The sequence below is a fragment of the Sordaria macrospora genome, chromosome 6 (genome assembly GCF_033870435.1).
Source record: "Sordaria macrospora chromosome 6, complete sequence".
Classification (NCBI taxonomy): Eukaryota; Fungi; Ascomycota; class Sordariomycetes; order Sordariales; family Sordariaceae; genus Sordaria; species Sordaria macrospora.
The window spans coordinates 472,161-498,900 of record NC_089376.1 but is presented as its reverse complement, the minus strand read 5'-3'; the positions used below and the strand labels follow the sequence as shown (position 1 = coordinate 498,900).

The window sequence follows — 26,740 nt, the reverse complement described above, 5'->3', positions numbered from 1 at the left end:
TTCCACGCGTTGTACAGCACGGGATTGAACAAAGCCGACAACCGAGGCGGTAATGTAGATATTGGGTACAAAATGTGGGAACAATTGATGCTAGTGAGGTCACCCAACCAAAGATGGTCTCTCTCAATGTAATTGTGTTGGAAATATCATATGCTTCAGTAAGTAGGAAAAGGATTTTAAAGGACATCCTGGACTACATTATTCTTGATTGTCTGCTTGGAGCTTACAGTCATGGGAAGGACCAAGTCATTCGGGGAACGAACCTTTTGTTCCTTTACAACTTCCCTGCACTACATCGAGCCACCCTGGGGACCTGGAGGGAATCATGTCGGTGATTACTTCCGTTCTTACTACTTTCAGGTAGTCTAGGCGGGGTTCTTTTGTTAACAGAACGAGACTTAAACCGACCAATGCTCAAGTCTTCCAAACCTCCTTCGCTTCGGCACACGAGCTCTATCGTGTAACAAGATTCGACCCGTGCCCATCTCACTACCGCTCCAACAGAAAGTCGAACCGCGATATCGAGACACGGCAAAGGTCAACTCATTGATTCCAGGAAATCAAGAACTGGAGCAACTGGCATTAAGAGCTGAAAGTCACAGGGCTATTGTCTGCCGAGAACGTCGGGTCGGAGTTGGAGAGTTCCATGATGGAAACCCCATGTCAACGGCGAATACTGTATGATGAACTGGTCGTCTGGATCATACAGGTACCTATAACATGGGAGTTCCTGTAAAACACGGCTCCAAAGCCAATGTCGGTACTCCCTCCAGGCTCTCCACTGCAGCGACCGTTGATGCGGCCACCGTTGAAAAGTGGAGGCGGGGTTGACGATGGGATCTCCAATGCGGGATCTGACAGGGACGCGCCTACCAACCACACAAAGCTCGCCAAGCTCAATGGTCTGCTCGTCGTCGGGACATCACTACCCGATCATTGTCCCACATGCCCGACAATTACAATGTGATGGCTGGTGATCGTCGTCACTCGTGCTTTCCGGTGTTGGAAAAAGCCGAGGCAAGAACTACCGCTGGCTCAGATATACATGGACTTCTTGCTTCCCCGTGTCCTTCTCGTCTTCTCCTCTCCTTCTCCTCAAGACTCACAAACACAATGGCGACAGCAAGACAGTTTCCTACTATCAAGAGCATACGATCCTTTGTGATCGGCGGTGTTGGCTCGGGTGGTGATTACCACAATGTCAAGGGCGGTCATTGGTATGACTTCTCACCGTTCCCGATTTGAGGGCGAAGTACTAACAGCACAGGCTAATCGACTCTCCCATCTCGACGCCATGCTCACAATGGGAAAAGTATCGGGCTTCCCGTACAAGCTGGGGCATCAATGTTCTGGGCTCCTTCTTTGTTGAGATCGAGGCCACTGATGGAACTGTTGGCTTTGCAACTGGGTTCGGAGGTATGTCCACCCCCATTCAGCTCCTACAAGATGCAAGCTAACGACAACGCGAACAGGTCCACCAGCATGTTGGCTCGTCCACCAACACTTTGAACGCTTCCTCATCGGCGCCGACCCCCGAAACACGAATCACCTCTTCGAGCAAATGTACCGCGCCTCCATGTTCTACGGCCGCAAGGGCCTTCCCGTTGCCGTCATCTCAGTCATCGACCTCGCCCTCTGGGATCTCCTCGGTAAGATCCGTAACGAGCCCGTCTACAAGATGATCGGCGGTGCCACCAAGGAGCGTCTCAACTTCTACTGCACGGGTCCCGACCCGCCGGCCGCCAAGGACATGGGTTTCTGGGGTGCCAAGGTGCCGCTCCCCTACTGCCCGGAGGAAGGACATGTCGGCCTGCAAAAGAACATTGAGTTCCTCCGTAAGCACCGCGAGGCCGTCGGCCCGGACTTCCCGCTGATGGTGGACTGCTACATGTCGCTCAACGTGTCGTACACAATTGAGATCGTCGAGAAGACCAAGGATCTCAACATTAACTGGTGGGAGGAGTGTCTTTCCCCCGATGACACGGACGGCTTCGAGCAGATCAAGCGCGCCCACCCGACCGTCAAGTTTACCACGGGCGAGCACGAGTACTCCCGCTACGGATTCCGTAAGCTGATTGAGGGCAGAAACCTGGATATCATCCAGCCGGATGTGATGTGGCTCGGCGGCATGACCGAGTTGCTCCGTGTGGCTGCCATGGCGGCCGCCTACGACATCCCCGTTGTCCCGCACGCCAGTGGACCTTATAGCTACCACTTTGTCATGAGCCAGCCAAACACGCCGTTCCAGGAGTATTTGGCCAACTCAGCAGACGGAAAGAGCGTGCTGCCGGTGTTTGGCGACTTGTTCTTGGATGAGCCGATCCCGACCAAGGGATTCTTGACGACAGCGGATTTGGATAAACCGGGCTTTGGATTGACGCTTAACCCTGTGGCCAGGGCGAAGTTGATTCCCAGTGCTTATTTGCTTACACCACCACCTGCGGCATCGTTGACGCCTGCGGGTGATAAGTCGGATGTGACGGGTGCTGAGGAGACAAAGCCAGCGCCGGCGCCGGGTGTGACGGAGGAGAAGAAGGGGAAGGCCGATGGGGTGGTTGATGGGCTTGTGGCTAAGGTTCAGGAGCTTAGGAGCTCGTAGGGTTGTGAAGAGTAACTTTGTATTTTGCGGCTTATGGAAGTTTTGTTATGAATGATATCAACAATCAATCCTATCATTTGCCTTTTGAGACATGTGAAACTGAATCAATTTGATGCGATGTCTTGTTCCTGGGATGACACTGACGTCATTGTGAGAACCTCTACGGCAGCTCTGCCGGTCGGGACTCGCTCACTTCAGACCACGATAAATCTCCATTGATCGTAAGATTATAATTTTAAGCAAAGAACATGAAGTATAGTATCCATATCGCAAGACAATTTCCTCTCTAACAGAAAGGGGTCATGAGCAACTGCTGACGATGACACGGTCGACCTCGCCTACCTCGCTGTAATATCCCCCGAGCCGTAGTGGGGGAAGCCGACCCCGGCCCCGCTATAGTGGGTCAAATTGGGGCTGGGGCCCACTTTATTCTTTGCTTCCCCTCTTCCCCTCTTCTCCTCTTCACCTTTGAAACTGTCAAGACACCATCAGCTCTTCAGCCTGTGATGATTATCGGCTGGACGAATTGGATGGGATGCAACCTCGCGATATGAGATGGGGGTATCGATGGTGATCAGATGATGCGGAGATTTGGTGGGCATTGGTTGATCTTGGGGAAGCTTGGGAAGGAGAGGGAATTGTGATTCTTCGACTGTCACGTTCCTTTACATCAGCACTCTCGACAAGCTCGAAACCATCTCAAAGCCCCCTATATCCCAACCACCAGCATTGACAACTCCCACCTCATCGACCAAGTAGTCAACAAACCCTCAGGCTTTCTCTCGTCCATTCCTCCTTCCTTCCTCCCAAGGAAACCACAAACCACCCCGATTACCGTCAAAAATGCCACCAACCAACCTCCTCGCCTCCAAAACCGCCATCATAACTGGCGGAACAACCGGCATAGGCCGCGCCATAACCCTCGCCTTCCTCGCTCAAGGCTGCCACGTAGCCGTCAACCACCTCGATCTCCCCTCTGACCGTGTCCACGTCGACTCTCTCATAGCCAAAGCCGCCTCTCTCAAATCCTCCCTGCCTCCCAACTCCTCCCAGCACATAACAATCGGCACCCTAGCCCTCTTACCAGGTGACGTCCGCGACCCTGAGACCGGAAAGAAATTAGTCCAATTCGCTCTCGACACTTTCAAGACAGGTCGACTGGATATATGCGTGTCAAACGCGGGGATATGCCAATTCGCGGAATTCCTGGACATGGAGCCCGACCTATTCGCGAATACGGTCCGCACGAACCTCGACGGGGCGTTTTATCTAGTCCAAGCTGCGGCTAGGCAGATGGCGCGTGGTCAACAACCACCAGGGGGCAGTATCATAGCAATCTCCTCCATCAGCGCTTTAGTAGGCGGCGCCGGGCAAACACATTACACGCCCACCAAAGCGGGTGTTTTGAGTCTTATGCAAAGCACGGCGTGCGCGTTGGGACGATATGGGATTAGATGTAATGCGCTGTTGCCGGGGACTGTGGAGACGCAGTTGAATGAAACAGACCTTAGGAGGGAAGGGGAGGAGGGCGGGACGAAGCAGACGGGGGAGAAGAGGAGGTATATGGAGGGACGGATTCCGTTGGGAAGACTGGGACAGCCGAAAGATTTGGGTGGACCGGCGGTGTTTTTGGCTAGTGAGGAGTTGAGTGGGTATGTCACTGGTGCGCAGGTGCTGGTTGATGGGGGTTTGTTTGTTAATTTGCAGTGATGGCCTGGGTGGATTGTAATAGTTGTGGTCAGGAGTTGATAGATGCGAATATGCGAGTTGTTTCGTTGTCAGATATTGTGGTTTTGTGTCTTGAACAACACAGCAAGCTGATGAAAGTCGTTTGAGGGAAAAGTGACGACTACTCCAACCCAACTCTACTAGTCTCCACATACGCTCCCCGATCGTAATCAACGGGGTCATATCCCTCTGTTGCTGTTCTTTCTCCTCCTCCAGTCCCAACCAACAACGAACGCTCCCTCGAACGACTCTGACTCTGACTCTGAAAATCTCCCGCCGTTGTATTCGACTCTGTAAAATCCCGAAACATGTCAGCATATCTTTCCCACGCAATATCATATCCGTATACAGATCCAAATATTGACTTACCATGACTTCTTTCCCCTGCACGTCCCCTCCGACCTCTACTTTCACTTCTCTCCCTCTGCTTCCCCTTATCCTGCTTCCCCTTATGCTGTCCCTCCTCATCCTGTCCCCGCCCTTTACTTTGTTCCCTGAAAGTAACCGTACTCCCCACCAGCCCTCCTTCCAGCCCCTCCACCACCGCCTTCGGCTTCTGCGACTGCGACTGCGGCCGATTAATCCCCCCATACTCATGACTATCGGCATATCCCCTTCCCCGTTCCCACTGCTCTTGCTCGCGCTGCATCTCCTTCACCTGTCTTATGACTTCTGCTTCGGAAGTGATGCCGGGGAGAGCGTCCCACTGGTGGTGGTTGTGACGTTTTCCTCCTTGGGATCCTTGTAGTAGAGGTTTCTTGGTGGAAGCGGATTCCATGGTGGCGGGGGAGAAGATGTCGCTGGGTTTTGAGGCGGTGGTGGTGGTTTGGCTTTGCTGCGCTTGGGCTTGGGATTGGGGTTCTAAGGGAAAGGGATTTTGGGTGGATGTGGACTGTGAACGGGATCGTGATCGTGTTTGGGATTGTGATCGTAAGGTCTCATGGGTGCTGGGGCTGTTGTCGAGGACTTCTTGGACTTGGGAGTCGGTGAGCTGGTCGGCTATTACGCCGCGGCGGGCTAGCATTTTGATGGCTTTTTGTTGGTGGTGGCGGTTGTTGATGGTGTTTGTGTAGGTTATTAATGATTTGGCCGGTGTCGATTTGGAAAATGTAGTCGGTTATCTGTTTGTTGATGGTGATAAGATCTCGAGGTCGAAATATGACTCCCATGACAGGGTATTCGGTTTATATATGTGAAATAAAATCGACCGCGCCCAGAGTCCAGACTATCTTACCGGACCTCCGGACCCCGTTATCGTTATCGGTTGATGTCATTCTGATGCCGGGATCCACAAAGCCCAGCCTCTCCTTGTCAGGTCCTCTCCTTCACAACGGTCGCCGAGACCCCGACTCCCCGTAACGGCCAGGATGGGTCAGCTTGGCGATACCGGTCGTGAACCTATCAAAACGGCAGGTGTTTCGACAGTCGAAGCAAGGCGGATCGAGCGCGTCATTGATGAAGTTCTTGACAGATGGTCCTGGCCGCAGATCATTTGGGGGTGGGCGTTGAAGTCTTGGCTCTGGGGGTTCGTGGAGACCGGAATGCAAAACGGGAGGGAAGATCAGGTGAATCTGGGGAGTTCTGGGAGGGGTCATGGGATTTTTGGATGGGAAATCGGGAAAGTCCCTTTTGCGGAAAGGAAAGGCTAGAGGCCTTTTTTGCGATTGGCACGTTTTGTCCTGTGTCGGAGTCGCACATCATCAAGTTCTTGTCTCGGTCTGTCAGATCTCTTCACCGAGAGCAACAGCACCATCCTTGGAGAGATCATTTGCTGTTCCAATCAGTCGCGGTACATCCCTGGATACCACATGGCTTTGAAGCATTCTTAAAAATATCAACTGGTCCGCATTGCGCCGTCGGAGTTCGAGATTTGCTTTCGCAGATGGACTCATGGTCGAGGTTTCATCGACTTTGTTTTTATTGCGGTCCCCGCGACCGACATAACGGGTAGAGTCTGTACGTCATCGTGGAGCGCGCACGATTCTGACCACAAGGTATGACCTTGCGAAGCTCACACAAGCAATTTCATGGGCGGCGCGAAAGTCAGAGCGCGGGACGAAAATGAAGGAAGAGGGCTTGAAGGGATGGCGTTGAATGTTGCAATGGTTCACGCCACGACATGAAAGGAAGAAAATGCATTAATGCAGGGAGAGGATGATAGATCAAGTACAGTCTGATTTGCTCTTCCTGCCTGTAGCATGCCCAATATGGAGAGGTCATACAACTCCATATTTCAACAATTACAACTGGCTCAATGGTCTAGTGGTATGATTCGCGCTTCGGGTTAAACCCTCATGGTCACCATGAATGTGCGAGGTCCCGGGTTCAAATCCCGGTTGAGCCCTATCTTTTTCTCTTTTTCACCTCTTCGCTCAACTTGCTTGGCCGCTAAGCTCTCAACATTTTTGCAGCTTTTTAGGAGCATTTCACTTTTTCTTCCTCATTTTTTTTTCCCTTTCGTTCTATTCTGGCAGACAACAAGCTCGGCTATTATGGTATTCTCGTGATGCTTGATGTGAGGGCTTGGCGGCAGGCGGCAGGTGTCACACGGACATCTGCCTACACTCCTGGGTTTGAAGTTCAATAGAGCCTCAATGCTTGACATCAACCCAACCTCGCCATACAATGCCAGCCTTGCCTCGGTCAGACTTATTCGGCCAATAGGCACGGCTTACCCGAACCCCTCAACGCCACCAGGCTAAACGAGCCAACCCCAGAACTGCTGACGGCGCTAAACATCATCACAATGCCACCTTATCATCACAGGAGCAATCACGGCCAACCAAGCAGAAGCAGAGCGCCCGGGCAAAGGCCGGCGCCAGAAGGAAGAAGGAGAATGGATGAAGGCATTCAGAAAGATCCACATGTATACAGGTCGCTAGATAAATGCCTTGGAGCCTCAGGCGACAAGGACCGGTACGTACCCCAGTACGTACCGTTTCTCTTTGGCATAAGAAGGCCTTGAAGCCCAGCCTTCCCCTGGAGGTTAAGAGGATCAACAAGGCCTTCGAGACCAAAGTAGTTTATCAGCTGTTCCAAGCCCAGAATACTGCCCTTATCACAGCAGGCGCGGTGTGCGTGCTTACTGTGGGCAGCCACTGGAGGCAATCGCAATTCGCGACGCCAAGTTCGCTGCTGCCTATCATCTTCAGCGCCCAATGTGTGATCTCGAAGGAGCGTCCTACTTATGTTCGAGGATGACCGTCACACTTTTCCTCGTGGCGATTAACAATTGGAGTTTTCTTCTCCTCTGAACAAGGCCTTGAACCGTTCAGCTTCTTCCTGACCCAAACTCTCAGCCTTCATCCCGTTACAACATCGCTGACATGGCCCCAAAGTCTCCTCACAAACCCCTCGACGGCACGACAGAAGAAATCCGGCTTCTGACCTTTGACATCACCCACAACGCACCCCCAGACTCCAATTCTGCGTCGCCAATTATCTCCCTCTTTCTCAGTCATCACCCCCTCTCACCACCCTCACTGTCAGTAGGACTGCCGCCCTTCCAGGCCCTATCCTACGTTTGGGGTGTCCCAAACCTCGATGAACCCCTTCCTACGATCCTACTCGACTACGTCCCTGTGACCGTCACGCCTAACCTCTACTCGGCTCTATGTTTCCTTTTATCCCAACAGCAACAGCCCGAGGACAATGGCTTCAAAACAAGTTACTGGATTGACGCCCTCTGCATCAACCAAGTTGACAACGATGAAAAGGCCATTCAGGTCCCACTTATGAGCAAAATCTACACAAGTGCTACCAGGGTGTTCGTCTGGCTAGGCTTGCTACCCCGTCCGGGCGAAGGGCCGCATAGGGATTGTGGATGCACGCTCAAGACCGTAGCCTGGCTGGGGAGCATGTTCAGAGACCAGGTGATGAAAAAGCGCGAGGGACCGCTACCAAGTGCTCTTGAGGGCCTTAGCGAGGAAGACCAGAGAAGGAGAGTTGCCCAGGGGTTTGTGTGGACTGTGCTCCAGTACAGCATCACTCGGGACTATGGACAGGAGAACGCCAAAGCTGGTGGGTTTGACTTTGAGCGCATCTGGCAACTCTTCTGTGAGCGACCGTACTGGCGACGGCTATGGATCGTGCAGGAAGTGGTGCTGGCTCGCAAGGCGGTGGTGGCCTGTGGAAGTGGTGAGGGAGTGGTGGTGGACTGGGATGATGTTCGGGATGCGCTGCAGTTGTTTGAGTGGATGACCCTCTACTTGGACATTGATCCCGAGTATCGGCGGGTGTATGAGTTGCTTGGAGACATCATACCCAGTGTTATGCATCTAGAGGAGGCCACAAATGCACACAGGCGCTCTCTCCGGCAAGGACAAGATGGCATGCGGCTCATGGAGGTGCTGCTGTTTACCGACTTTGCCGATGGAGAGGACAAGGCCATCCAGGCGACTGATCCTCGTGATCGCATCTATGGATTGCTTGGTCTCATACGAGAGAGTGACAGTAAGAAGATCCCGGTCGATTACTCAGACAAGACAACGGTTAGCACGGTTCTCACGCACGTCGCCACAGCTTTGATACAAGAATATGGCCCTGATGTGTTGTGCTATCAGCGGGAGACCGCTCGTTGGGTAGACGAGGGACTTCCCTCTTGGGTGCCTGACTGGACAGCACCTCGGAGACCGACCATCGGCAGCGTCAACCTTGATGGAGCTGGAGGTGTGCTCGACTTTAACGCCACAAAGGGAACAAAATGGCCCTTGGACAACATGTTGGAGACTGCAGTGATTGGAGAGTCGAGACCCGCTCTCTTCTTGCCGGGAGCAGTGATGTCAACTGTGATCCGTGTTGGCTCAGAGTTCACTAGTTTCCAAGGACAGGAGAATTACTTAGCCGAATGCCGCGCATGGCTGGAAGAGCTGCAGCAATTGGCGAGTGAAAGTGATGAAGTCGCAAAGGACAATATCTGGCGAGTTCCCATGGCGGATTTTGGCCTAGCGACCCGCGCAGAGACGGAGACCCCAGAGCGGTATATCCATGGCTTTAAAGTCCTTCTGGGGAGAGTTGCGCCCCCTGCAGAAGCCCAAACAAGGGAAGAAACAATGAGAAGCTGGATGTTGGCGGAGTCTTGGGACTACCGTCGTGTTTGGAAGATATACGGAAGACGTGCATTTGTCGATGCGTCTGGCAGGCCTGGGCTGGCGCCCCGACAAACTTGTCCTGGAGATACCATTGCCCTTTTCAGGGGAGGGCAGGTTCCTGTGATGCTGCGGGAAACAAATGGTGGTGTGAGTGGTTATTGGGTGCTTGGTACTTGTTATGACCATGCTTTGATGGACGGGGAGGGCGTCGAGACGACACAGTGGGCTGAAGCCTTTTCATCCGGCCAGCGAATCATGCTGATGTGAGCCGGTGCGACAACAAACTCATCTGAGTGTTAGGATCCGTACAAAGACGCATCGACTCGGCAAACCTCGGACGGTTTTTGGCCCCTTGAGTGCGACTATCCCTTGGCCTTCCATGCGTGCTACGAACCAAGAGTACTTTCTTTTACTAGATTCTGGCCAGACTGCAAGGTGTGCAGGTTGCTTGGCCATTTTGGCTGGTAGAGGTACTGACTGCCTTTGTTGATTGTTGACTACGGCTAATACGTGCCTGCCACCCAACACCCTTTGTTGGTTCAACGCCTCGATGCCGAAAGCGGATAGCAGGACACAAAGGACGCCTGCACAATGATGATACTCATAAAGCTTCGTGAGCTCAATTCTAGATAAATGGGAACCGATTGCTTGCTCCAATAATTTTCTCACATTTATTAAAAATTCTAGATTGATACAACGCAGAGCACCGACCCCAACATGCCTGCAAGACGAAGAAGAAGAAGAGATGCTGCTGCATCACCAGAACCACAGCGCCCAACCCTAGCCGGGGATATGTTTCACTGGTCCATCCTCTTCCCCGCCGCTCATTGGGAGTCGGCCCCTATAGACCGGGGCAGCGTCGACGTCGAGGATGACCAAATGCAGAGCTACAAGTGGCTTCAGGGACGCAGCGGACGCAGTGGTACAAAGGGATTCCTCCTCATCAAACAGCTTGCTCCTCTCAACCGAATCCTGCTTGTTCAAGACTTGCATACCGACGAATTGCTCATCAACAAGCGCGTACGCAAGTACCTGAAGAGCGAACACCTGGCGACCTTATACCCTGATCACCCCGATATGGAAGAACACTTGACACTCCGCTTGCAGATGTACGCCCATGCGATCCCTGGCGATATTCGTTTCGCTCAGCTTGTTGGAGACAACGGCGATGACCCACGTGTAGAGGTGCATCTCCCTCATAAGCCCTACTTCCAGAAATTGTACGCGTATGGTTTCCCTCACGATGAGACGGACGGGAAACTGGACCACGCCATGTTTAAGAGACGGAGAGAAGCCGGGGACTCCTACGAAGAAATCTACAACGCATCTCTGTACTACGAATACTTGAACGGCGGCTCGCTCGAGCATGCAATCATGCGTATCAACAGGGCAGGTGAGGTGACCCAGTACGTTGACGAAGCGTTTATCTGGCACGTCATAGCGCAGCTCGGAGGAGCCCTCCTCTTTCTGCACTTCGGCATTACCGAGCGCGATGGGGTAGAACCCGATAACTGGCAGCCAATTTGCCATCGATGGTTGACCATGGACAACATTATGCTGCATTGGCCGGAGGAGAACGAGGATTTCTACGACCAAACCATGGATGGCCGGCTTCCGCGCGTGGTGCTGACCACCTTTGACAACGCGGCAAGAAGAGGTGAAGAGCCTCACGACAACGGCATCATTCACTTTGGTCGTCTGTCGCTACCCTTGGATCAGATCAGAGAGGCTAGATATGGCGTGAGCCCCAAGGACCGAATCTGGCAAATGGAGGAGCCGGACACGTGGCAGGATATCTACGCCATGGGGATGCTGCTGCGACGGATCATATTGGACAGGACTTACCACCGAGACGAGATCCCAATAGAAGGCCAATCGAACTGGTTCGATCCCAAGAACTACCCAGATTTGTGGCTTTTTTCAGAGGCCGAACGCGGGCCTTACTCTTATGATCTCATCGAGGTGATTCAACGTTTTGAGATGGTGGGGCCAGATCAGTTGATACAGCAATGGCAGGGTACCGCCCGGTTTGAAGAGTGGGAAAAGCCTGCTTATTTTGATACAGCGGAAAGGTTACTGGACCTGGTACGAGAAGCCAAGTGTCACGTCGAGAGATGTTTGAACGATCCGGCAGACCCACGCACAGTCAGCATCTTGACGGTTCGACCGCCAGATCTGAGGCACTATCACATGCCGTTCCGGACCAGGAAGCTTCGGGAAAACGAAGCGGAGAAGGAGATGAAAGAGTTGATGAAGTCGCTTAATGGACCGGCCTACAAGGTCTTGGTCGAGTACGGGCCGGAGCACGAGAACGCTCGTCTGGCGAAGACGGATAAGATGAGGGAATTGGGAAAGAGGCGGGCGGCAAGGGTGGAGGAGATGAATAAACGAGTGAATGACATGTTTCAGAAACCATACATTGATCAAATGGAGCGAATGCTGCAAGACGATGAGAGGCAGGATTATAGGAAACGGTTGCGACAGCGGAATGAACAGTATCGTGAGACGATGAGCTTGGTTAGGAAGATGGTCAAGAAGGCTAGGAGGCGGAGGTATGGGAGGCGGGAGGAATCGCCTGAAGGGGAAGAGCAGGAAGAGGGACAGGAAGGGGGACAGGAAGAACAACAGGAAGAGGAACAGGAGGAAGAGGAACAGGAGGAAGATGATCAAGAGGATGATCAAGAGAGTGATCAAGAGGATGATCAAGAGGATGATCAAGAGAGTGATCAAGAGGATGATCAAGAGGATGATCAAGAGGAAGCCTCGGAGAGTGATGGGTGAGGTGGGGGGATATGATAGTATATGTTTGCATTTAAAGAACGAGATCTGTCGAATTCAGGAGCATCGCATGTAAGTGGCACACTTTCGCCGCGAAGGGAGTTCCAATTCGGTATACCGTAGAAAGGCCATCCTCGAGGGACTACTTTTGGACAATTGATATTCTTATAAAATCCACTACCTTCTTGCAAAGAGAGACCCTGGGCGTTTTTTTGTCGCAGGGCCGTGGGTATTACTGTGGCTGACACCTTAACACCCAGACGAGCGGGGTCGTGATGGTGCCATACTCCAGGGGGTTGACGAACAGCCCCCAAGACCGTACATCACTGGCGAACCTCCCACAACCTCCCACACAATTCGCACATAAAGGAAACCATTGCACCATTGATTGCGATGTGTCGCTATGCGCTGCTCACATATAGCCCCAATGGCGTTTCGCGGTCGTTGGAACCGACCTTGGTACGGGAATGCATCTCGCAATGAACGTGGGTGTGCATCTGCGGGCGCCAAGAAGGAAGGCTGGGAAGGAAAGAGCGACTGAGCGAGTTCGCCTTCGACTTTTGTTGTTTAGGAAGGCGCAGAGGGGCTGTGATAAGCTTCGTCAAGAGATGGCAAGAGATGTCAGGAACGATCCAATCTCACCTTGGCCGTTTATTTCGATACTGGCTTTTCGCCTCATGACGATGGAGGCGGCGCTCCCGTCCAGAACAACTTTCGTCTGCTGTGTCTCAACCCCCAAACCATAAACAACACCCCCATTCCGTCTTTTACCAGCTGAGAAAGACTGCATCAAACCATTGAAAGTAGCCAACGAAGTCAAAAAGGTCTAGGCCATCACCCGAAAGGTAACAAGAAGTACCCAAAGAGTACGACTGTCGACCGGGATCTCTATCCCCTATAGTCAAGTTGCTCCGAACCAGCGCAATCGTCTCATACTGAAGGGAATCACGACATAGATACATGACTTACCCGTTGACCTGTATGGCGCGGCTCACTCGCTCCGACCCACGCTGGTACTCACATTGGCACTGGACCCCTATCAGCCTCCCCAAGCCCAAAGAGCACGCAACCTGCAGAAGCCTACCATTGATGATACCATTGACCAATCTTCTTCAACGTAATACCAAAGTTTTGTCCGCGTCGTCGAACGTCTTACCGGTAGTGGTTCCCCGGGTTCGGTTCGGCTGCAACACCCTCTCCCTTGGCCCTGCTCCCACAGTCTCACTTCCCCACGCTTTTCTTTTCTTGTTCGCCATACGTATCAGCATGCCAGGCCGCTCGTCCAGAACGCGCTCGAGGAGTCGAGGTCAGCGCTGAGGAATACGCTATCAAGTAACATCAACCACAGACACATACCTGGGGAAGGAAAAAGTGGCGAACAGCTGGTGGCCGAAAGACGGGCAAGGGTAGGTCTCTTTGCTTCCATTGTTGCTCGTTGCTTGGTTTCCCGAGCACTCTTCCGAAGTAGGCCAAGTGTCTGTCCCATCATTCCCCAAGTGAACATTGCGACAACCCGCCAACTGCCAACCGCGCCCAACCCTAGACTACCAGCCCAACCCTAGACTACCAGCCCAGCAGACTTGCGTCTCAACTATCACGCAATCAAGGTAGGATATTTCATTCATCTTCTCAATGTCTCAATGGTGGGATGAGAGGCGGGAAGAGAGTAACCCAAGAGCACGTTGTATTTAAGGCATTCCCAACTTTCCAAGCATCATGTTCCCAAGTACCTTTGTCTTCAGTCATCTCCATCTCCGGTCATTGTGTTGTCTTGTGTTGTTTGTCTCACAATGACTGCATGAACCACTGACCATCATCGACATCGACACTTGAGCCTCACTTCAGGTTGACGGACCAACCAGCCTGTCGGTAACTCATCTATTTCACGGTCTCTTCAGTCCGATCTGTAACCTGCCAGGTTTCGGACCTTGTGCTTCCCTCAGCATCAGACAGAACGACACCCTTTCATCTCATCTCACCTACCTCCCATACATAACGACACCACGAAACGACTTGACATCCGAGCGCCATGTCCCAACAACCACCACCTTACCCGAACTCGGGCTCGGGTTCCAACCCGTCAGACTCTCCCATCTCCGCCTCCTCCCCGCTCCCGACCCCCTCGGATGAGAAGAAATACGGCACCCTCGATCCCAAAAACACCTTCACATCTTCCTCCTCTTCAGATCTCTCCGAAGCCTCCGACTACTCGGAGCTCAAGGCAAACCCCTTCCTGGACCCGGTCGTCGCCGAGCACTGGCGCAAGGTATACGAAGAAGCCGACTACGAGTGCAAGGATGCCTTTGATCCGCATGTGACCTGGACGGAGGAGGAAGAGAAGGCGGTTATCAGGAAGATCGACTTCCGGGCTTGCGCGTGGGCTATTGTCATGTTTTTCGCGTTGCAGGTTGATCGTGGGAATTTGAGCCAGGCGTTGGCGGATGATATGTTGGATGATTTGGGGTTGAATACTAATGGTTAGTACTACCAGGGAAAGAATTGGGGGAAGGGGGTTGAGGAAAGATGAGCGAGGCTGACAATGACTGTGACATGACAGACTACAACTACGGCAACGTCATTTTCTTGGTGTCGTTCCTTGCCGCTGAGCTGCCATCTCAGTTGCTGTCGAAGAAGCTTGGTCCGGATCGCTGGATTCCGGTTCAGATTGTCCTTTGGTCGGTCGTGGCCATCTCGCAGTGCTCGTTGAATGGAAGGGGTAGTTTCTTCGCTACTCGTTGTCTGCTGGGTCTCATCGAGGTATGTCTTCCAACCCCGTTATCCAAGCCTCTGGATAAAAGAATGCAAACTGACAATTATCAGGGCGGCTTCATCCCCGACATCGTCCTCTGGCTCTCCTACTTTTACACCTCGCGCGAGCTTCCCATCCGCCTCTCCTACTTCTGGACCACCCTCTCCTCGACCTCCATCATCACCTCCCTCATGGCCTTCGGCCTCCTGCGCATGCGCGGCATCAACGGCTGGGCGGGCTGGCAATGGATGTTTTTGGTGGAGGGTCTGATCACTCTATCCATTGGCCTAGCCTCCTTCTTCATGATGCCCGCTTCGGCCGTGCAGACCAAGACGTGGTTTCGCCCCAACGGCTGGTTCACGGACAGGGAAGTCTCTATCGTCGTTAACCGCGTGTTGAGAGACGATCCGTCCAAGGGCGACATGCATAACCGCGAGGCTATTACCCCGAAGAGGCTGTGGGAGACGCTGAAGGATTACGATCTCTGGCCGCTCTATGCGATCGGCTTGGTGGCGTATATCCCGCATACGCCGCCCAGCTATTACTTGACTTTGACGTTGAGGAAGTTGGGCTTTAGCGCTTTCAACACCAACCTGCTGGTTATTCCTTCGGTGAGTTTTGCCCCTTCTTCCTGCAGTTTGTCCATGTCGAAACGAAAAATACTGATAGAATGGGAAAAAGTCCGTCGTCCACATCATCACCCTCCTCCTTTTGACCCGCCTCTCCGACATCCTGCAAGAACGGACCTTCGTCGCCATGCTCCAGTCCCTCTGGACGCTCCCCTGCATCCTCGCCCTCAAGTTCTGGCCCGGCCTAATCGACAACCACTGGGGCACCTACGCGCTGATGTCCGTACTGCTGTCCTACCCCTACTGCCATGCGATCCTGGTAGCCTGGACGTCCAAAAACGCTAACAACGTCGGCGCCCGCACGGTATCCGCCGCGCTGTACAACATGTGTGTGCAGACGGGCAACGTGATTTCCAATTTCATCTATCTCGACTACGACAAGCCGTATTATAAGGACGGAAACACCAAGCTGGTGGTGATCAACTTTATCGCTATCGGGGTGTTCTTGTTCACCAAGGCGTATTATGTCTGGAGGAATAAGCAGAAGGAGAAGGTGTGGAATGCGATGACGGAGGAGCAGAGGGTGGAGTATATCAAGACTACCAAGGTGCAGGGGAGTCGGAGGTTGGATTTTAGGTTTGCTCATTAATTGGAAATGGGGAGAGGAAGAAGGGAAGGGTAAAGGGGGAAAGAGAAGGGGAGTGTTTGTTTGGTGTTTGGTGTTGGAAGAGAGAGGGGAAAAGGAGAAGAAAAGAGGTACAAGTAGAGAAAGTACATGGAGCGGGAGGGTTAGGGTGATAGATAGATAAGAAATAGTTATCGCTATCGGTTATCTGCCTGCCGCAAATAAGTGCCTGCCGGGGACACATCCGGCATTGAGCTGATCGCTGGAGGTATCCGTTATCGCTTATCGCTGCTATCACAATTGCCTGCCGGCAGAGTGTCATGACGTAATGTAAACAATTGCTTCCCAAAATTTTGGTGCAAACAGACGGGAGCTCTTTCCTCGATGCTTTCCGTTGGTGTCTCTTTGGGCGCCTTCCGCGGCAGTTGCAATTGATTCCCGTCATCGGTCTCGATCAGTAATCCGAGGGAAGGGGTACCAGCGGAGTTTTAGGATCTTGCATAAACTCCATCGGCTCAATAGTTGTGTTTTTGTGCTTAGAAATCACAGCGGGAAGTGGAAAGTGGAACGTGAATCGGTGAAGAGTGAAAGGTTAAATTCCCCTCCGGAAATGCCTCGGCACTTGGGATAACGGGCAATTGCACCGCAACGGGATTCGCTCCGCCTCTTCCAAGTGGTCAATCTGGTAATTGAAGCAACGGAGCACGAAACACCTAAGACATTGCACTGAATTGCACAGCTCTGAGGTGTCAATTGAGGGGATAGAATGCTTCGAGATACAGGCGATGACAATTGCAAGCTTATCAAGCTCACAATCGCGCAATTGCTGGGCAGCATTACCCCAACAACACAACATTGACGTAACTAAACACGCAACGGGACAGTTTCCCTTTCGGATGTGTCTTGTGCATCACCATCATCGATCTCTTCGTTTCTCGCCATCTTCCAGGGAAAGGGTTCTAAAAGATGGGGCGGATAGGCGTCGCTGCCGAGAGGGATGGAAACTGTGTCTGAAAGTCTCCGAGTTGCTTGCCCCACGTCACCATTTCTTCATGATTCCAATCGTTCCATCGAAAACGTGCTTTATCAGCAAAAAGAGCCCCAGTTGATCCCCAGTACTGTCTCCACTGTTGACGCTGGCACTCTTGCCTCTTTGAAATGGACTTGATATAAATGTCGAGGTGTCGCTGTTCGGTTCATCGCATCTGATTCTGGCTCTTCACTGAATCTCAAACAGCTTGCATTGATACCCCTCACCACCAAGACAAAACATCACCACGTCAACAAACAATACAGGAAAACAAACCGCCAAAATGACCGGCACCACCAACAAGACCCTCATCTTCAAGAAGATCCCCACGGACTACCCCGTCCCTGGTGAGCATCTCGTCATCGAGGACAAGGGCTTCGACCCCAACGCCGCTGCCCCCGAGGGCGGCCTGGTTCTCTCCATTCTCTACGCCTCTTTCGACCCTTACCAGCGCGGCCGCATGCGCGAGGCCAACACCAAGTCCTACACCCCTCCTTACCACCTCAACGAGCCTGTCACCAACGCCACCGTTGCCAAGGTCCTCAAGTCTGACAACGCCGACTACAAGGAGGGTGACCTCGTCATCGCCCACCTGCCCATCGCCGAGTATGCCACCCTCACCAAGGAGCAGGTCGGCCAGACGGTGCAGAACAAGATCAACAACCTGCACAACCTCAAGGACCTCGGCCTCTTCCTCGGCCCCCTGGGCATGCCCGGCCTGACCGCCTGGTCGTCCTACCACGAGATTGGCCAGCCCAAGAAGGGCGAGACCATCTTCGTCAGCAGTGCCGCTGGTGCTGTCGGTCAGGTCGTCGGCCAGATCGCCAAGCGCGAGGGCCTGAAGGTCATCGGTTCCGTCGGCAGCGACGAGAAGCTCGACTTCATCATCAACGAGCTCGGCTTCGATGGCGGCTTCAACTACAAGAAGGAGAAGCCGCTTGATGCCCTCAAGAGGCTGGCGCCCGAGGGTATCGATATCTACTACGAGAACGTCGGTGGTGAGCACCTCCAGGCTGCGCTGGAGTGCCTTAACCAGTGGGGTCGCATTGTTGCTTGCGGCATGGTACGTTTTTACTCTCCTCCATTCCCCATCTCATCCCCCGTCAACAACAAAATACTAACACTCTCAAAACAGATCTCCCAATACAACGCCAAGCCCGAGGAGCGCTACGGCGTCACCAACCTCTTCCACATCGTCTCCAAGCGCATCGACTTCCGCGGCTTCATCGTCTCCGACAAGGACTTTGGTCCCAAGCACTACAAGGAGCACCAGGAGCAGCTGTCGCAGTGGATCGCCGATGGCTCCGTCAAGTTCAAGCTCCACTATACCGAGGGCATCGACAAGGCTGCTGAGGGTCTCGTCGGTATCTTCAAGGGCGAGAACTTTGGCAAGGCGGTTTTGCATGTTAAGGATGAGTAAAGGATTTGTTTTGTAAGCGAAAAGGATGCATTATACCCACCACCACCGCTAGTTTAAAGATGTAAAAAGGCTAGTTGATGAATTAAAAGAGGATTTTGAACACAAAAAAAAAAAAAAAAAAGCACCGTGAAGGAAAGTCAGTTGATCCCTTTAGTAGAATCGTCCTTTATCTTGTTAGCTTGTGTATTCGTTCGGGCTGGCGGCAATGGGGGGAAGCCCACTGCAGTTTTGGTGGCCGTAATCAATGTTGATGTCGCTGTTATGGCTGTGAAGGATGCATGCAGATGTTGCTTCCCAATTCTACCTACGCTACTCTCCTCAGCACCTTACTTACCCCTAGGTTTTCAGAGTCCGAAACCCTGTTCCCAACCAACCCGAGAACGAGTAGCCTGGAAATTTGAATTCAGTTGCTGGCATTCATACCTATGAGACGCTAAGAACCTGGTGAATGAATGAACTATATCTAGGTACTGGCCTGAGCTGACTTTCAGAAAGAGTGGCTGACACTTGACAGTTGCCTCGCACCGAACAGCTCACTCAATCACTGAACATTGTACAGCTCAGCTGCTTGGCGTTGCGGCTCTGCTTGTTAGGGCAAAATCAGTCAGAGTGAGGGAGGCGCTCAGAGTCTTACATGGCGACGAATAACGACAGGAAGCGTGTTGTGGTTAGAACTACCTAGGTAATGGGCCCTCTTATGGCTGTGTGGAAGAATAACATTGCCCAAGTATTGGATAACCCCCATCAATCACACTTCAGATACCAGCGACATACCTACATGCAGCTCAGTTGGCGTTGCGGCTTATAATAAGGCGCCGCTCCAAGTCCTAACGAATTACGGCAGAAATCGTGGTTGATGGGCCTCCTGTGTCGAAGGAGGGCTTCAAGGCGTCGTCCAATTGTTGTGGATTCCACCAGACCTCATAACAGCTCAGATACCAGCGACGACATGTACTCACGTAGCCGCTGCTTACTAGAATCTCGTCGTTATAAGCGTTCTTCTCTTCCTCTTCCGGGTGACTCTCAAGCTTCTGACAGACCCATTCCTCCGTCCATCCATTCTTCCTCCATCATCCTCAACCACCGTTCTCCAGTTTTCCAGTCCTCCATCATACCTTGTCGCTTTCCTTCCTAACTGTCCATGGAGCCCGTGTCAATCCTCGGAGCTGTCGCCGCCGCATGCCAACTCTTTGGCTATGCAGCAAAGGGCGTAGCGAAGCTCACTGGGTCAGCAGCAAAGGGAGCAGCAAAGGGTACATTCAAAGTCTGCCGGAAAATGTCCTGCTGTATCTGCTGCGGCCCTTGCTTCTCCTGCTGCTGCTGGAGTACCTAACCGATAGATTCGGAAAATACCATTTAGCGGTACAAGAAACAAATCCAGTACGAACTCTCCGATGTCCAGCGCGGGCTTGAACAGACATTTGTGAGTAAAACCTGAGCTTTCTCTTCAACATGATAGAATACATGTAGAGGCTGACTGTCTTTAGGGAGACCCGTTTTCCTACTCGTGGACGAAAAGTTGATGTTCTTCGGACAAGCAGTGCGACTGGAGGGAGATGTTTGACAGGCTCCTGTTTGTTGAAGGGGCTTCAGGGAATATCCGCAGAGCAAAGATCACAAATGATAAGGTATCGTCGATGTTAGTGCCTTGGGTCTTGCATGCAATCAACGACATACAAGACGGCCTCAGGCAATTGTAGCTAAGAGCATCTTCCAAAGCAAAGGTTTGCCAGCTTTCCTTTGGTTGTGGCCAAGACAAGAAAGGCGAGCAAAGACAGAAAAAAGTTTGTCAGCAATGAGTGTGAAGTCCAGACCCCACTCCGCATTCTCAGACAAGTAGAGGGCAGACAAAGAAGTACTGCACTTGGAGACAATGTTTGGTGTTAAGTCTTGGATCATTATGTCGAATATCTATCCTATTGGCGTCCTATAGAGTCCTTGGTAAGTCTGGCTGCCTCGTCGATGTTGGTCTGCGAGAAAGAGAGCTGATCATGCGATAATGTAGTGGCCAAACTGGAGGCAGGGTCGGTTAAGGATTGTTGTAGGTGTGCTATATGCTGATTTAAAGTTTCAATGACGCCCAAGAGTTCTCTCAATTTTGACAGTGTCTCCTTGAGGATTTTGAGAAGTCCGACTCCTTTGATGTGTAGCTTTGACTGGCAATTGTGCGAACTGGAATGCTGTTGTTGCGGTTCCGAGAGCTGAGGCTGGGTCCATTTGGAAGGATGGTTCAAACAAGTTTTACAGAAATTCTTCGGAATGACAAGGTTGAGTGTCTCAGTTGGTTCAGTGTAGATGGATGTCCATAAGCGGTAAAACGGACAGGAGGAAGATAGAGGTAAATTGAGGGCATCTAGGAGGCATCGAGTCGTTGTTAACAAGGCGAGTTGCCCATGTTGTTCGCGCACCACTTCGAGGACCCGAAAGATGATTGGTGCTGCAGCAGCTCCAACTTCGGGTCGGGAGTGTTACATTGAGGTTATCAAGAGCTGCAAGTCCACGACGGCGCAGCACAAGGCACACCAAGAACGATACATCCAGACCCTCGCCAATATATGAGCCAGTATGATCCTGTAGAGGAAGCGTGCGGTTGGGGGTAAGACGTACTGTTCCAAACGCAGGACAAAAGGGTCAGTTACGAGGAAGTCCTCAAGAGGATGAGTTCCCTCACAAATGTCTCGTTCCGCATGGCTGCGACCAAGTTGTAACCTAACCCCGTCCTAAGTTCTACGCAATAACCGATTACTGAGGGGATAATGTGGACTATCAAGAAGACGGGTTCTCGAGATTGTGGAGGAATCGGTACGTCGAAATAACCCCGGACGATGCGGGTGTCCGTTGCCTCGTGAAGCTGTCCACCTATGTTTGCCTTGCCCACGGTCAGTGTAAGGTTGAGTACTATCGCAAAAGTGCGGGGGATGTATCAAGGACGCCTGGAATCGGATCACTTAGCTGGGAATATTGGAAATCGAAGGCCGCTCTGGTGTCTTCCTGCGAGCGTAATCCGGTGGTGTGATGTGACAAGGGCATTTTTCTGGGCTTGGAACAGTAGTTCAATTCACCTAATAAACTACTTTGGTCTCGAAGGCCTTGTTGATCCTTTCAACCTCCATGAGAAGGTCGGGCCTTAAGGGCTTCTTATACCAAAGAAGGTTGGTACGTACCGAGCCCTGTGTGCCAGGCATCGGCGCGAGTCTATCTAGTTCATCTGCCTACAAGTAGATCTTCTGAATGCCAGCCGTCGTCCATTTGCCCGTCGGTAATTCCGGTCGGTGGTTTAATTGATGAAAATCGCCGGCGAATGTCCGTGTGGCATTCTGTTGGTAATTCCGGTCGGCAGTTTGACTGATGAATGTCACCGGCGAATGTCCGTGTGACAAGCATTGGGGCTCTATTGAACTTCAAGCCCAGGAGTGTGGGCAATGTCCGTGTGACATGTGAAAAGGGAAACAACCTCAAGGTATTCGATGGATGCAGTGTCTGCTGCTTTCACTTTCAATGAGGAAGACGCCATGACAAAGAAAGAGGGACAAACTCGATCGATTGAACTGTGCGTTCGAGTGTGGAAGGCAGGAACAACCTGCCCGGTTGACGACATGTCAAATCCACCTCACCGTGACACTATCCTTGAATGCGACTGCCGAATTTATTTCTTTTTCTTCCAATCTAGCACGCCGAGATCGGGCATTGATCAGCCATCAAAGGCTCTTGTCTTCATTACCCTGGGTGCCTCTTGCCGTGATTTTGACATCAAACTTGGCCGGCTTGATGAACCACATGTTCTTCAAGGGCCACTCCTTCTTAGTCGTCGGATGGATCTGCGAGTGAATTTGTTAGCTCAACGCACAAAAGTTCTGAAGGAAAACGAAAAGCTTACATCAAATCTCATCAGAAAACTCGGAACGAACTTGTACATCTCCAACAAGGCAATATTCCGCCCAATACACGCCCTCGTCCCAGCACCAAAGTGCAACAACGTAGCGCTCATCTCGCTCACCCTCTGCTTTTCCTTCTCTTGATCCATATTGTCGTCAACGAACCATCTCTCCGGTCGATACTCCTCCACATTTTCACCGAATACTTCCCTTGAGCGATGGATTACCCACGAATTGCACCCGACAATCGTCCCACCCGGTACAAACTCCCCACAAATCTCCATCCCTCCAGGTGGTGTCACCCGTTCGAGGTGCATTCCCACGGCAGGATGTAACCGGAAAGCCTCCTTGATGCAAGCGTCGAGGTACGGTAGGTTTTGTGCGTCCGTCCAAGAAACCACCCCGTCGTTTCCTTTGAGAGAGATAGCACCCTTGCCCACGGCATCATCAATCTCCTCAACCAACCGCCGATAACACTCCTTGTTCCTCAACAAGTAGTAAAAAACCGTAGCCAGCGATGCAGCAGTGGTATCGCTTCCCGCCAGCACCATCGTCGTCGCCATGGTGAGTACCACATGATCCGTCATGAACCCCGAGCCCTGCTGCTGATTATCCCTTTGAACCTGGAGGAACATGCCCACCGGGTCATCTCCTTCCTCTCTACCACTCACATCCTCGTTCTTTGTCTTCTCTCCCATGCTCCGCTTCCTCTCAACCTCCTCCAACCTCTCAACCATCCTCTCCCTCGCAAACCTCGTCGTAGCGCTCATGCTCTGCCAGAATCCCCAACGACTCAACATCCTCTTAACAGGATTCTGCTTCCCTACCCACCTGTCCAGCCACGGCATCTGGCTCACCACAGCACTATAGTCAAACGCATTGTCCAAACTTTCAATGATCCCGTCCACGTCCTCTTCACGGTCAATAAATCCCAGTCGTTTGGAGTAAGTGATTTCAGCGATGACGTCGAAAGCAAAGAACTGCAACCAGCGGACGAAGTTGCATGTTTTTCCGTCGGTAGACCCAGGCTGACAGGTGTACAGCTTTGCTGTCTGGGAAAGAAAGGCCTTAATGGCATTATCCACCCTCGGTTCGTAGTGCGTCACAAGGTTACTCATGGCAAAAGCTGGTGTGGCCAGCCGCCGAAGTTTGGAGTGGTAAGTGGTGTCCAAGGTGCCGAAGAGGGATGGGAGAGGAAGGCCGCGGTGGAGTTGTATTTGGACGGGGTAGAATGTGATCTGTTCTCACATCAGCTACAGCTCTCATAGACAGAGACTGGTGAGAAGGGACAGGGTACCTTGTTGAGATTGTTCTTCAAGCTGTAAATCGTCTTGGCCGCTTGCGGGTCAGCAAAGGAGAGGCAGTTTGGCCCAAGACGAACAATGTTGCCGTGCTGATTATGAAGCTTGATGTGCGTTGCTTCACATCTTTGGCCAGAGACCAGGAAGAAGCGCCACCAGTTGGTCAGGGAAGCCAAGAAGGGGCCTGGATATTTGTTGAGCCCTTGGAAGAAGTAGTTGGTTGCTGCGTGGATAAATAGACGATGACTCCTAGACCGAGCCATGTGCTAGTCGAGATGGAGGAGATCATTCCGTTGTTACGGGTTGAACCCGGGGATTCCCCATGCTGCGAGTAGAAAGTGGAAGCCATGCTGAAGTTGAGAACTCAGACCGAGAGGACGGAAGAGTGGAAAAGTATCTGCGAGTCAGTTATAGGTGTTTACCTCTGCATGGATGTAAAAGGGTAGCCTGGTTATTTGGCAAGTGGCAAGAACTTTAACTTTTTCACAAGAAATGGCTGGTTTCATCCCTTTTCGCGCCCTGTTTCTTGTAAGCAACTTGTACCACGCTACCATTTATATCCATGAAGAGGTGTTCAAACTGTCGGCCCGTGCCTAAATATCGGTCAACTTAGGCCCAGAATGCGGGGTAAAAATGCCGGCGTCGATCCGGACTCCGGGATTCACTTCCCATGTCTCCCGTTATTTCCGGAGCGGGGAACAGCAGTGGTTGACAGACGTCTCAAGGGTCCGGAACCTATGTTAATATCTTTTATTGTTTGAGTTGACATAATTCATTGCTTCGTACAGGCTTTTATAATAAACATTAACAGGCCTCAGTGTAACAGAAGCGAGGCGCATCGGCATTCCGGATCCGAAAAGGCCCCACATATCCGGCTCCGTTGTGGCCTGTGCTTCAGTGCCGTATGACGTATGTCCCGGACTTGGTCCGGGATCTCCGGGCTGTTTCCGGCAGACGTTCTTCTCTCCACCGCTCCTTTAGCGGCAAGTATAGCCACCATCAATAACAATATCCGCGCCCGTGGTATAGCTGCTTGCATCGCTAACCAAGTAAACATACGCGCCCTTTAACTCCTTCGCATCGCCGTTCCTGCCCAGGGGGATCATGCTCTTCCACAGATCCTGCGTCTTCTGATCAACGAAATCCGACAGACCGGTATCGATGTAGCCGGGCGAGATGCTGTTGACGCGGGCAAAGCCGCGCCACTCGTTCGCCAGCGACCGCGCCATGTGGATGCAGCCGGCCTTGGCCACGTTGTACGACGTCTGCTCCTGCGGGTAGTTGGCGATGTGGCCCGACATGGACGAGGTGATCACGAAGGAGCCCCGGCCGCGCTCCTTGAAGTGCGGGCCGACCGCCTTGGCGCAGTAGGCGGTGCCGTTGAGATCTGTGGCGATGACGCGGTCCCATTCTTCCTTGGATCCGTCGATGACGCCGCTGTTGGCTGTGGCGCCGGCGCTGTTTGTTTTTGTGTTGCAATTAGCAACTCATTCCCTTTTGAATACCCCCCAGCGAACCATTCAACGTGAGAAAAAGATACAAAACCAAAAGACGGAGAAACTTACTTGGCAATAAAAGCATCAATCTGTCCAAAATCCTTAATGACGTCCTTGACCAACTTCTCGCAATCGTTATAGTCAGACACATTAAGCTTGTAAGCCTTGGCCTTGACGCCGTACTCCTTTTCGAGCTCGGCCACGTTCTTCTGCGCCCCTTCCGCGCGAGAAGCATAAGTGATGGCTACATTGGCGCCCATCTCGGCACACCCGCGCGCCGCTTCGATGCCCATACCGCGAGGACCGGAGGCGCCCGTGATCACGACCACTTTGCCTTTGAGGCTGAAGAGGTCCGAGAGCTTGGAGGCCGAGGGGATGGCGTTGCCTTGTGTGGTGGACATTGTTTCTGTTTGGGATTTGTGAACTTTTGGTTTTGATTGGGGTTTGGAGAATGCGGTGGTTGTGAATGATTTTGTGTTGGTGTTCTTTTGTGGTGGTGGTCTTGAGGTTGGGAAGAAGAGGAGGAGGAGGGTTGATGATATGCAAGTAGAAGTGGGATGATAGGAACCGGTTGATCTTGCTTTATAAATGCTGCGCAGTGCCTACATGATCCCTTACATGCTCTTCTTACCGATCTCTGATTCCCATTCGATGTGCACAGCATGTGAATGAGAGCTCCAGCTGCTTTGTCATTCCGTGGATGATGCTTTGTCGGTTCTTCGGCCCTGATCTTCAATGATGTCATGACGTTCGCTTGGGGAACTGCAACGGGGGGAGTTCGGAAAGCGTAAACACGCCGTGTTAGTGTTTGGGGAATGAAGGGGCGGTTTCTTGCCTGTCAACCTGCTATGACCTTTGTACTGTTTTATAGTAGTAATCCGATAGCGCAGTATCTCAATTGAAAACGTGCTGTTATCTCACTAACAGAGATCTCCCCTACAATGCCAGCATGCCCACGGGCGTTCGTCAGTAGCCCCACCAGGTGAGCTCACCTCACTGGGCGTGTCTGCCCATCGGTCCCCTTTGCGCTTCCGTTCACCGCAACAGAAGTCACCGACAAGACGGGAAGTCTTGAATGATATTGCCTTCAATGGTTATCGTTGCCTCAGAAGTCATAGAAATCGTCCTGTAGCAGCTTCCTCACGAAACCCGACTCATACAACTATGACCCCCGTATCATCATCTGCACCGGCTGGAATATGGGAGTCCGGGTCCCTAGTCACAAACGACAGGAACCATGGAAACGAAGGCAAATTACAGGGATAGCAGGCACGGATCGTCCCGTCTGTACCCGAACTGACACGGGACTGCCTGGCCAAAGCCAAAGTCGCTGATTTCCAATTTTTCCTTCTTCTAAATGATCGTTCGAAATCATCCTCTCTTCGACCTGCCGAGTCTTTCTCCCAACAGATAATGATTCCCATAATTTCTGTCGCAACGATGATGGAAAATTCACCTCGGGATATCTTCTTCTCGCCGA

General features: G+C 52.2%; 9 protein-coding genes and 1 non-coding gene across 10 annotated transcripts; 7 read left to right on the top strand and 3 right to left on the bottom strand.

The window, feature by feature from the left end:
• The first annotated feature begins 185 nt into the window (after positions 1-185).
• Positions 186-2,763, top strand: SMAC4_05851 (uncharacterized protein). The gene is made up of 3 exons (XM_003345646.2): positions 186-1,217; positions 1,268-1,416; positions 1,473-2,763. The coding sequence occupies exons 1-3, from the start codon at positions 946-948 to the stop codon at positions 2,597-2,599; spliced, it is 1,548 nt and encodes a 515-aa protein (XP_003345694.2). The 5' UTR covers positions 186-945; the 3' UTR covers positions 2,600-2,763.
• Positions 2,764-3,152: 389 nt separating this feature from the next.
• Positions 3,153-4,383, top strand: SMAC4_05850 (uncharacterized protein). The gene has a single exon (XM_003345645.2). The coding sequence runs from the start codon at positions 3,443-3,445 to the stop codon at positions 4,307-4,309; it is 867 nt and encodes a 288-aa protein (XP_003345693.1). The 5' UTR covers positions 3,153-3,442; the 3' UTR covers positions 4,310-4,383.
• Positions 4,384-4,437: 54 nt separating this feature from the next.
• Positions 4,438-6,439, bottom strand: SMAC4_05849 (uncharacterized protein). The gene is made up of 2 exons (XM_003345644.2): positions 4,697-6,439; positions 4,438-4,618 (listed from the first exon to the last, which is right to left on the bottom strand). The coding sequence occupies exons 1-2, from the start codon at positions 5,349-5,351 to the stop codon at positions 4,449-4,451; spliced, it is 825 nt and encodes a 274-aa protein (XP_003345692.1). The 5' UTR covers positions 5,352-6,439; the 3' UTR covers positions 4,438-4,448.
• Positions 6,440-6,575: 136 nt separating this feature from the next.
• On the top strand, positions 6,576-6,671 carry SMAC4_13908. The gene is made up of 2 exons: positions 6,576-6,611; positions 6,636-6,671. It is a non-coding gene; the product is annotated as a tRNA-Pro (tRNA).
• A 982-nt stretch (positions 6,672-7,653) lies between these two features.
• Positions 7,654-10,050, top strand: SMAC4_05848 (uncharacterized protein; the record flags this gene model as incomplete). Its single annotated transcript, XM_003345643.2, has 1 exon — positions 7,654-10,050. One exon carries the CDS (start codon positions 7,654-7,656, stop codon positions 9,682-9,684), a length of 2,031 nt encoding a protein of 676 aa, XP_003345691.2. The 3' UTR covers positions 9,685-10,050.
• An 84-nt stretch (positions 10,051-10,134) lies between these two features.
• SMAC4_05846 (uncharacterized protein) lies at positions 10,135-12,198 on the top strand (the record flags this gene model as incomplete). Its single annotated transcript, XM_003345641.2, has 1 exon — positions 10,135-12,198. One exon carries the CDS (start codon positions 10,135-10,137, stop codon positions 12,196-12,198), a length of 2,064 nt encoding a protein of 687 aa, XP_003345689.2.
• Positions 12,199-12,393: 195 nt separating this feature from the next.
• On the top strand, positions 12,394-16,506 carry SMAC4_05845 (uncharacterized protein). The gene is made up of 4 exons (XM_003345640.2): positions 12,394-14,672; positions 14,753-14,952; positions 15,016-15,555; positions 15,626-16,506. Exons 1-4 carry the CDS (start codon positions 14,225-14,227, stop codon positions 16,160-16,162), a joined length of 1,725 nt encoding a protein of 574 aa, XP_003345688.1. The 5' UTR covers positions 12,394-14,224; the 3' UTR covers positions 16,163-16,506.
• An 853-nt stretch (positions 16,507-17,359) lies between these two features.
• On the top strand, positions 17,360-18,688 carry SMAC4_05844 (uncharacterized protein). Its single transcript, XM_003345639.2, has 2 exons — positions 17,360-18,231; positions 18,304-18,688. The coding sequence occupies exons 1-2, from the start codon at positions 17,452-17,454 to the stop codon at positions 18,586-18,588; spliced, it is 1,065 nt and encodes a 354-aa protein (XP_003345687.1). The 5' UTR covers positions 17,360-17,451; the 3' UTR covers positions 18,589-18,688.
• Positions 18,689-21,821: 3,133 nt separating this feature from the next.
• Positions 21,822-24,352, bottom strand: SMAC4_05843 (uncharacterized protein). Its single transcript, XM_066090355.1, has 3 exons — positions 23,761-24,352; positions 22,466-23,701; positions 21,822-22,406 (listed from the first exon to the last, which is right to left on the bottom strand). The coding sequence occupies exons 1-3, from the start codon at positions 24,025-24,027 to the stop codon at positions 22,287-22,289; spliced, it is 1,623 nt and encodes a 540-aa protein (XP_065947394.1). The 5' UTR covers positions 24,028-24,352; the 3' UTR covers positions 21,822-22,286.
• A 143-nt stretch (positions 24,353-24,495) lies between these two features.
• On the bottom strand, positions 24,496-26,415 carry SMAC4_05842 (uncharacterized protein). Its single transcript, XM_003345637.2, has 2 exons — positions 25,330-26,415; positions 24,496-25,222 (listed from the first exon to the last, which is right to left on the bottom strand). The coding sequence occupies exons 1-2, from the start codon at positions 25,659-25,661 to the stop codon at positions 24,742-24,744; spliced, it is 813 nt and encodes a 270-aa protein (XP_003345685.2). The 5' UTR covers positions 25,662-26,415; the 3' UTR covers positions 24,496-24,741.
• Between the last annotated feature and the right edge of the window lie 325 nt (positions 26,416-26,740).

Bases quoted from the DNA above. Each gene is read 5' to 3' on its own strand.
- SMAC4_05845 (XM_003345640.2), top strand. From the start codon at position 14,225: ATGTCCCAACAACCACCACCTTACCCGAACTCGGGCTCGGGTTCCAAC. The intron at 14,953-15,015 runs GTATGTCTTCCA...GACAATTATCAG, and splicing joins GTCTGCTGGGTCTCATCGAG to GGCGGCTTCATCCCCGACAT. The intron at 15,556-15,625 runs GTGAGTTTTGCC...AATGGGAAAAAG, and splicing joins ACCTGCTGGTTATTCCTTCG to TCCGTCGTCCACATCATCAC.
- SMAC4_05849 (XM_003345644.2), bottom strand. From the start codon at position 5,351: ATGCTAGCCCGCCGCGGCGTAATAGCCGACCAGCTCACCGACTCCCAA. The intron at 4,619-4,696 runs GTAAGTCAATAT...GGGATTTTACAG, and splicing joins TGCAGGGGAAAGAAGTCATG to AGTCGAATACAACGGCGGGA.
- SMAC4_05842 (XM_003345637.2), bottom strand. From the start codon at position 25,661: ATGTCCACCACACAAGGCAACGCCATCCCCTCGGCCTCCAAGCTCTCG. The intron at 25,223-25,329 runs GTAAGTTTCTCC...AAAAACAAACAG, and splicing joins ATTGATGCTTTTATTGCCAA to CGCCGGCGCCACAGCCAACA.
- SMAC4_05850 (XM_003345645.2), top strand. From the start codon at position 3,443: ATGCCACCAACCAACCTCCTCGCCTCCAAAACCGCCATCATAACTGGC.
- SMAC4_05843 (XM_066090355.1), bottom strand. From the start codon at position 24,027: ATGGCTCGGTCTAGGAGTCATCGTCTATTTATCCACGCAGCAACCAAC. The intron at 23,702-23,760 runs GTACCCTGTCCC...ATGTGAGAACAG, and splicing joins TGAAGAACAATCTCAACAAG to ATCACATTCTACCCCGTCCA. The intron at 22,407-22,465 runs GTAAGCTTTTCG...ATTCACTCGCAG, and splicing joins GTTTTCTGATGAGATTTGAT to ATCCATCCGACGACTAAGAA.
- SMAC4_05844 (XM_003345639.2), top strand. From the start codon at position 17,452: ATGACCGGCACCACCAACAAGACCCTCATCTTCAAGAAGATCCCCACG. The intron at 18,232-18,303 runs GTACGTTTTTAC...CTCTCAAAACAG, and splicing joins GCATTGTTGCTTGCGGCATG to ATCTCCCAATACAACGCCAA.
- SMAC4_05851 (XM_003345646.2), top strand. From the start codon at position 946: ATGCCCGACAATTACAATGTGATGGCTGGTGATCGTCGTCACTCGTGC. The intron at 1,218-1,267 runs GTATGACTTCTC...CTAACAGCACAG, and splicing joins AATGTCAAGGGCGGTCATTG to GCTAATCGACTCTCCCATCT. The intron at 1,417-1,472 runs GTATGTCCACCC...CAACGCGAACAG, and splicing joins CTTTGCAACTGGGTTCGGAG to GTCCACCAGCATGTTGGCTC.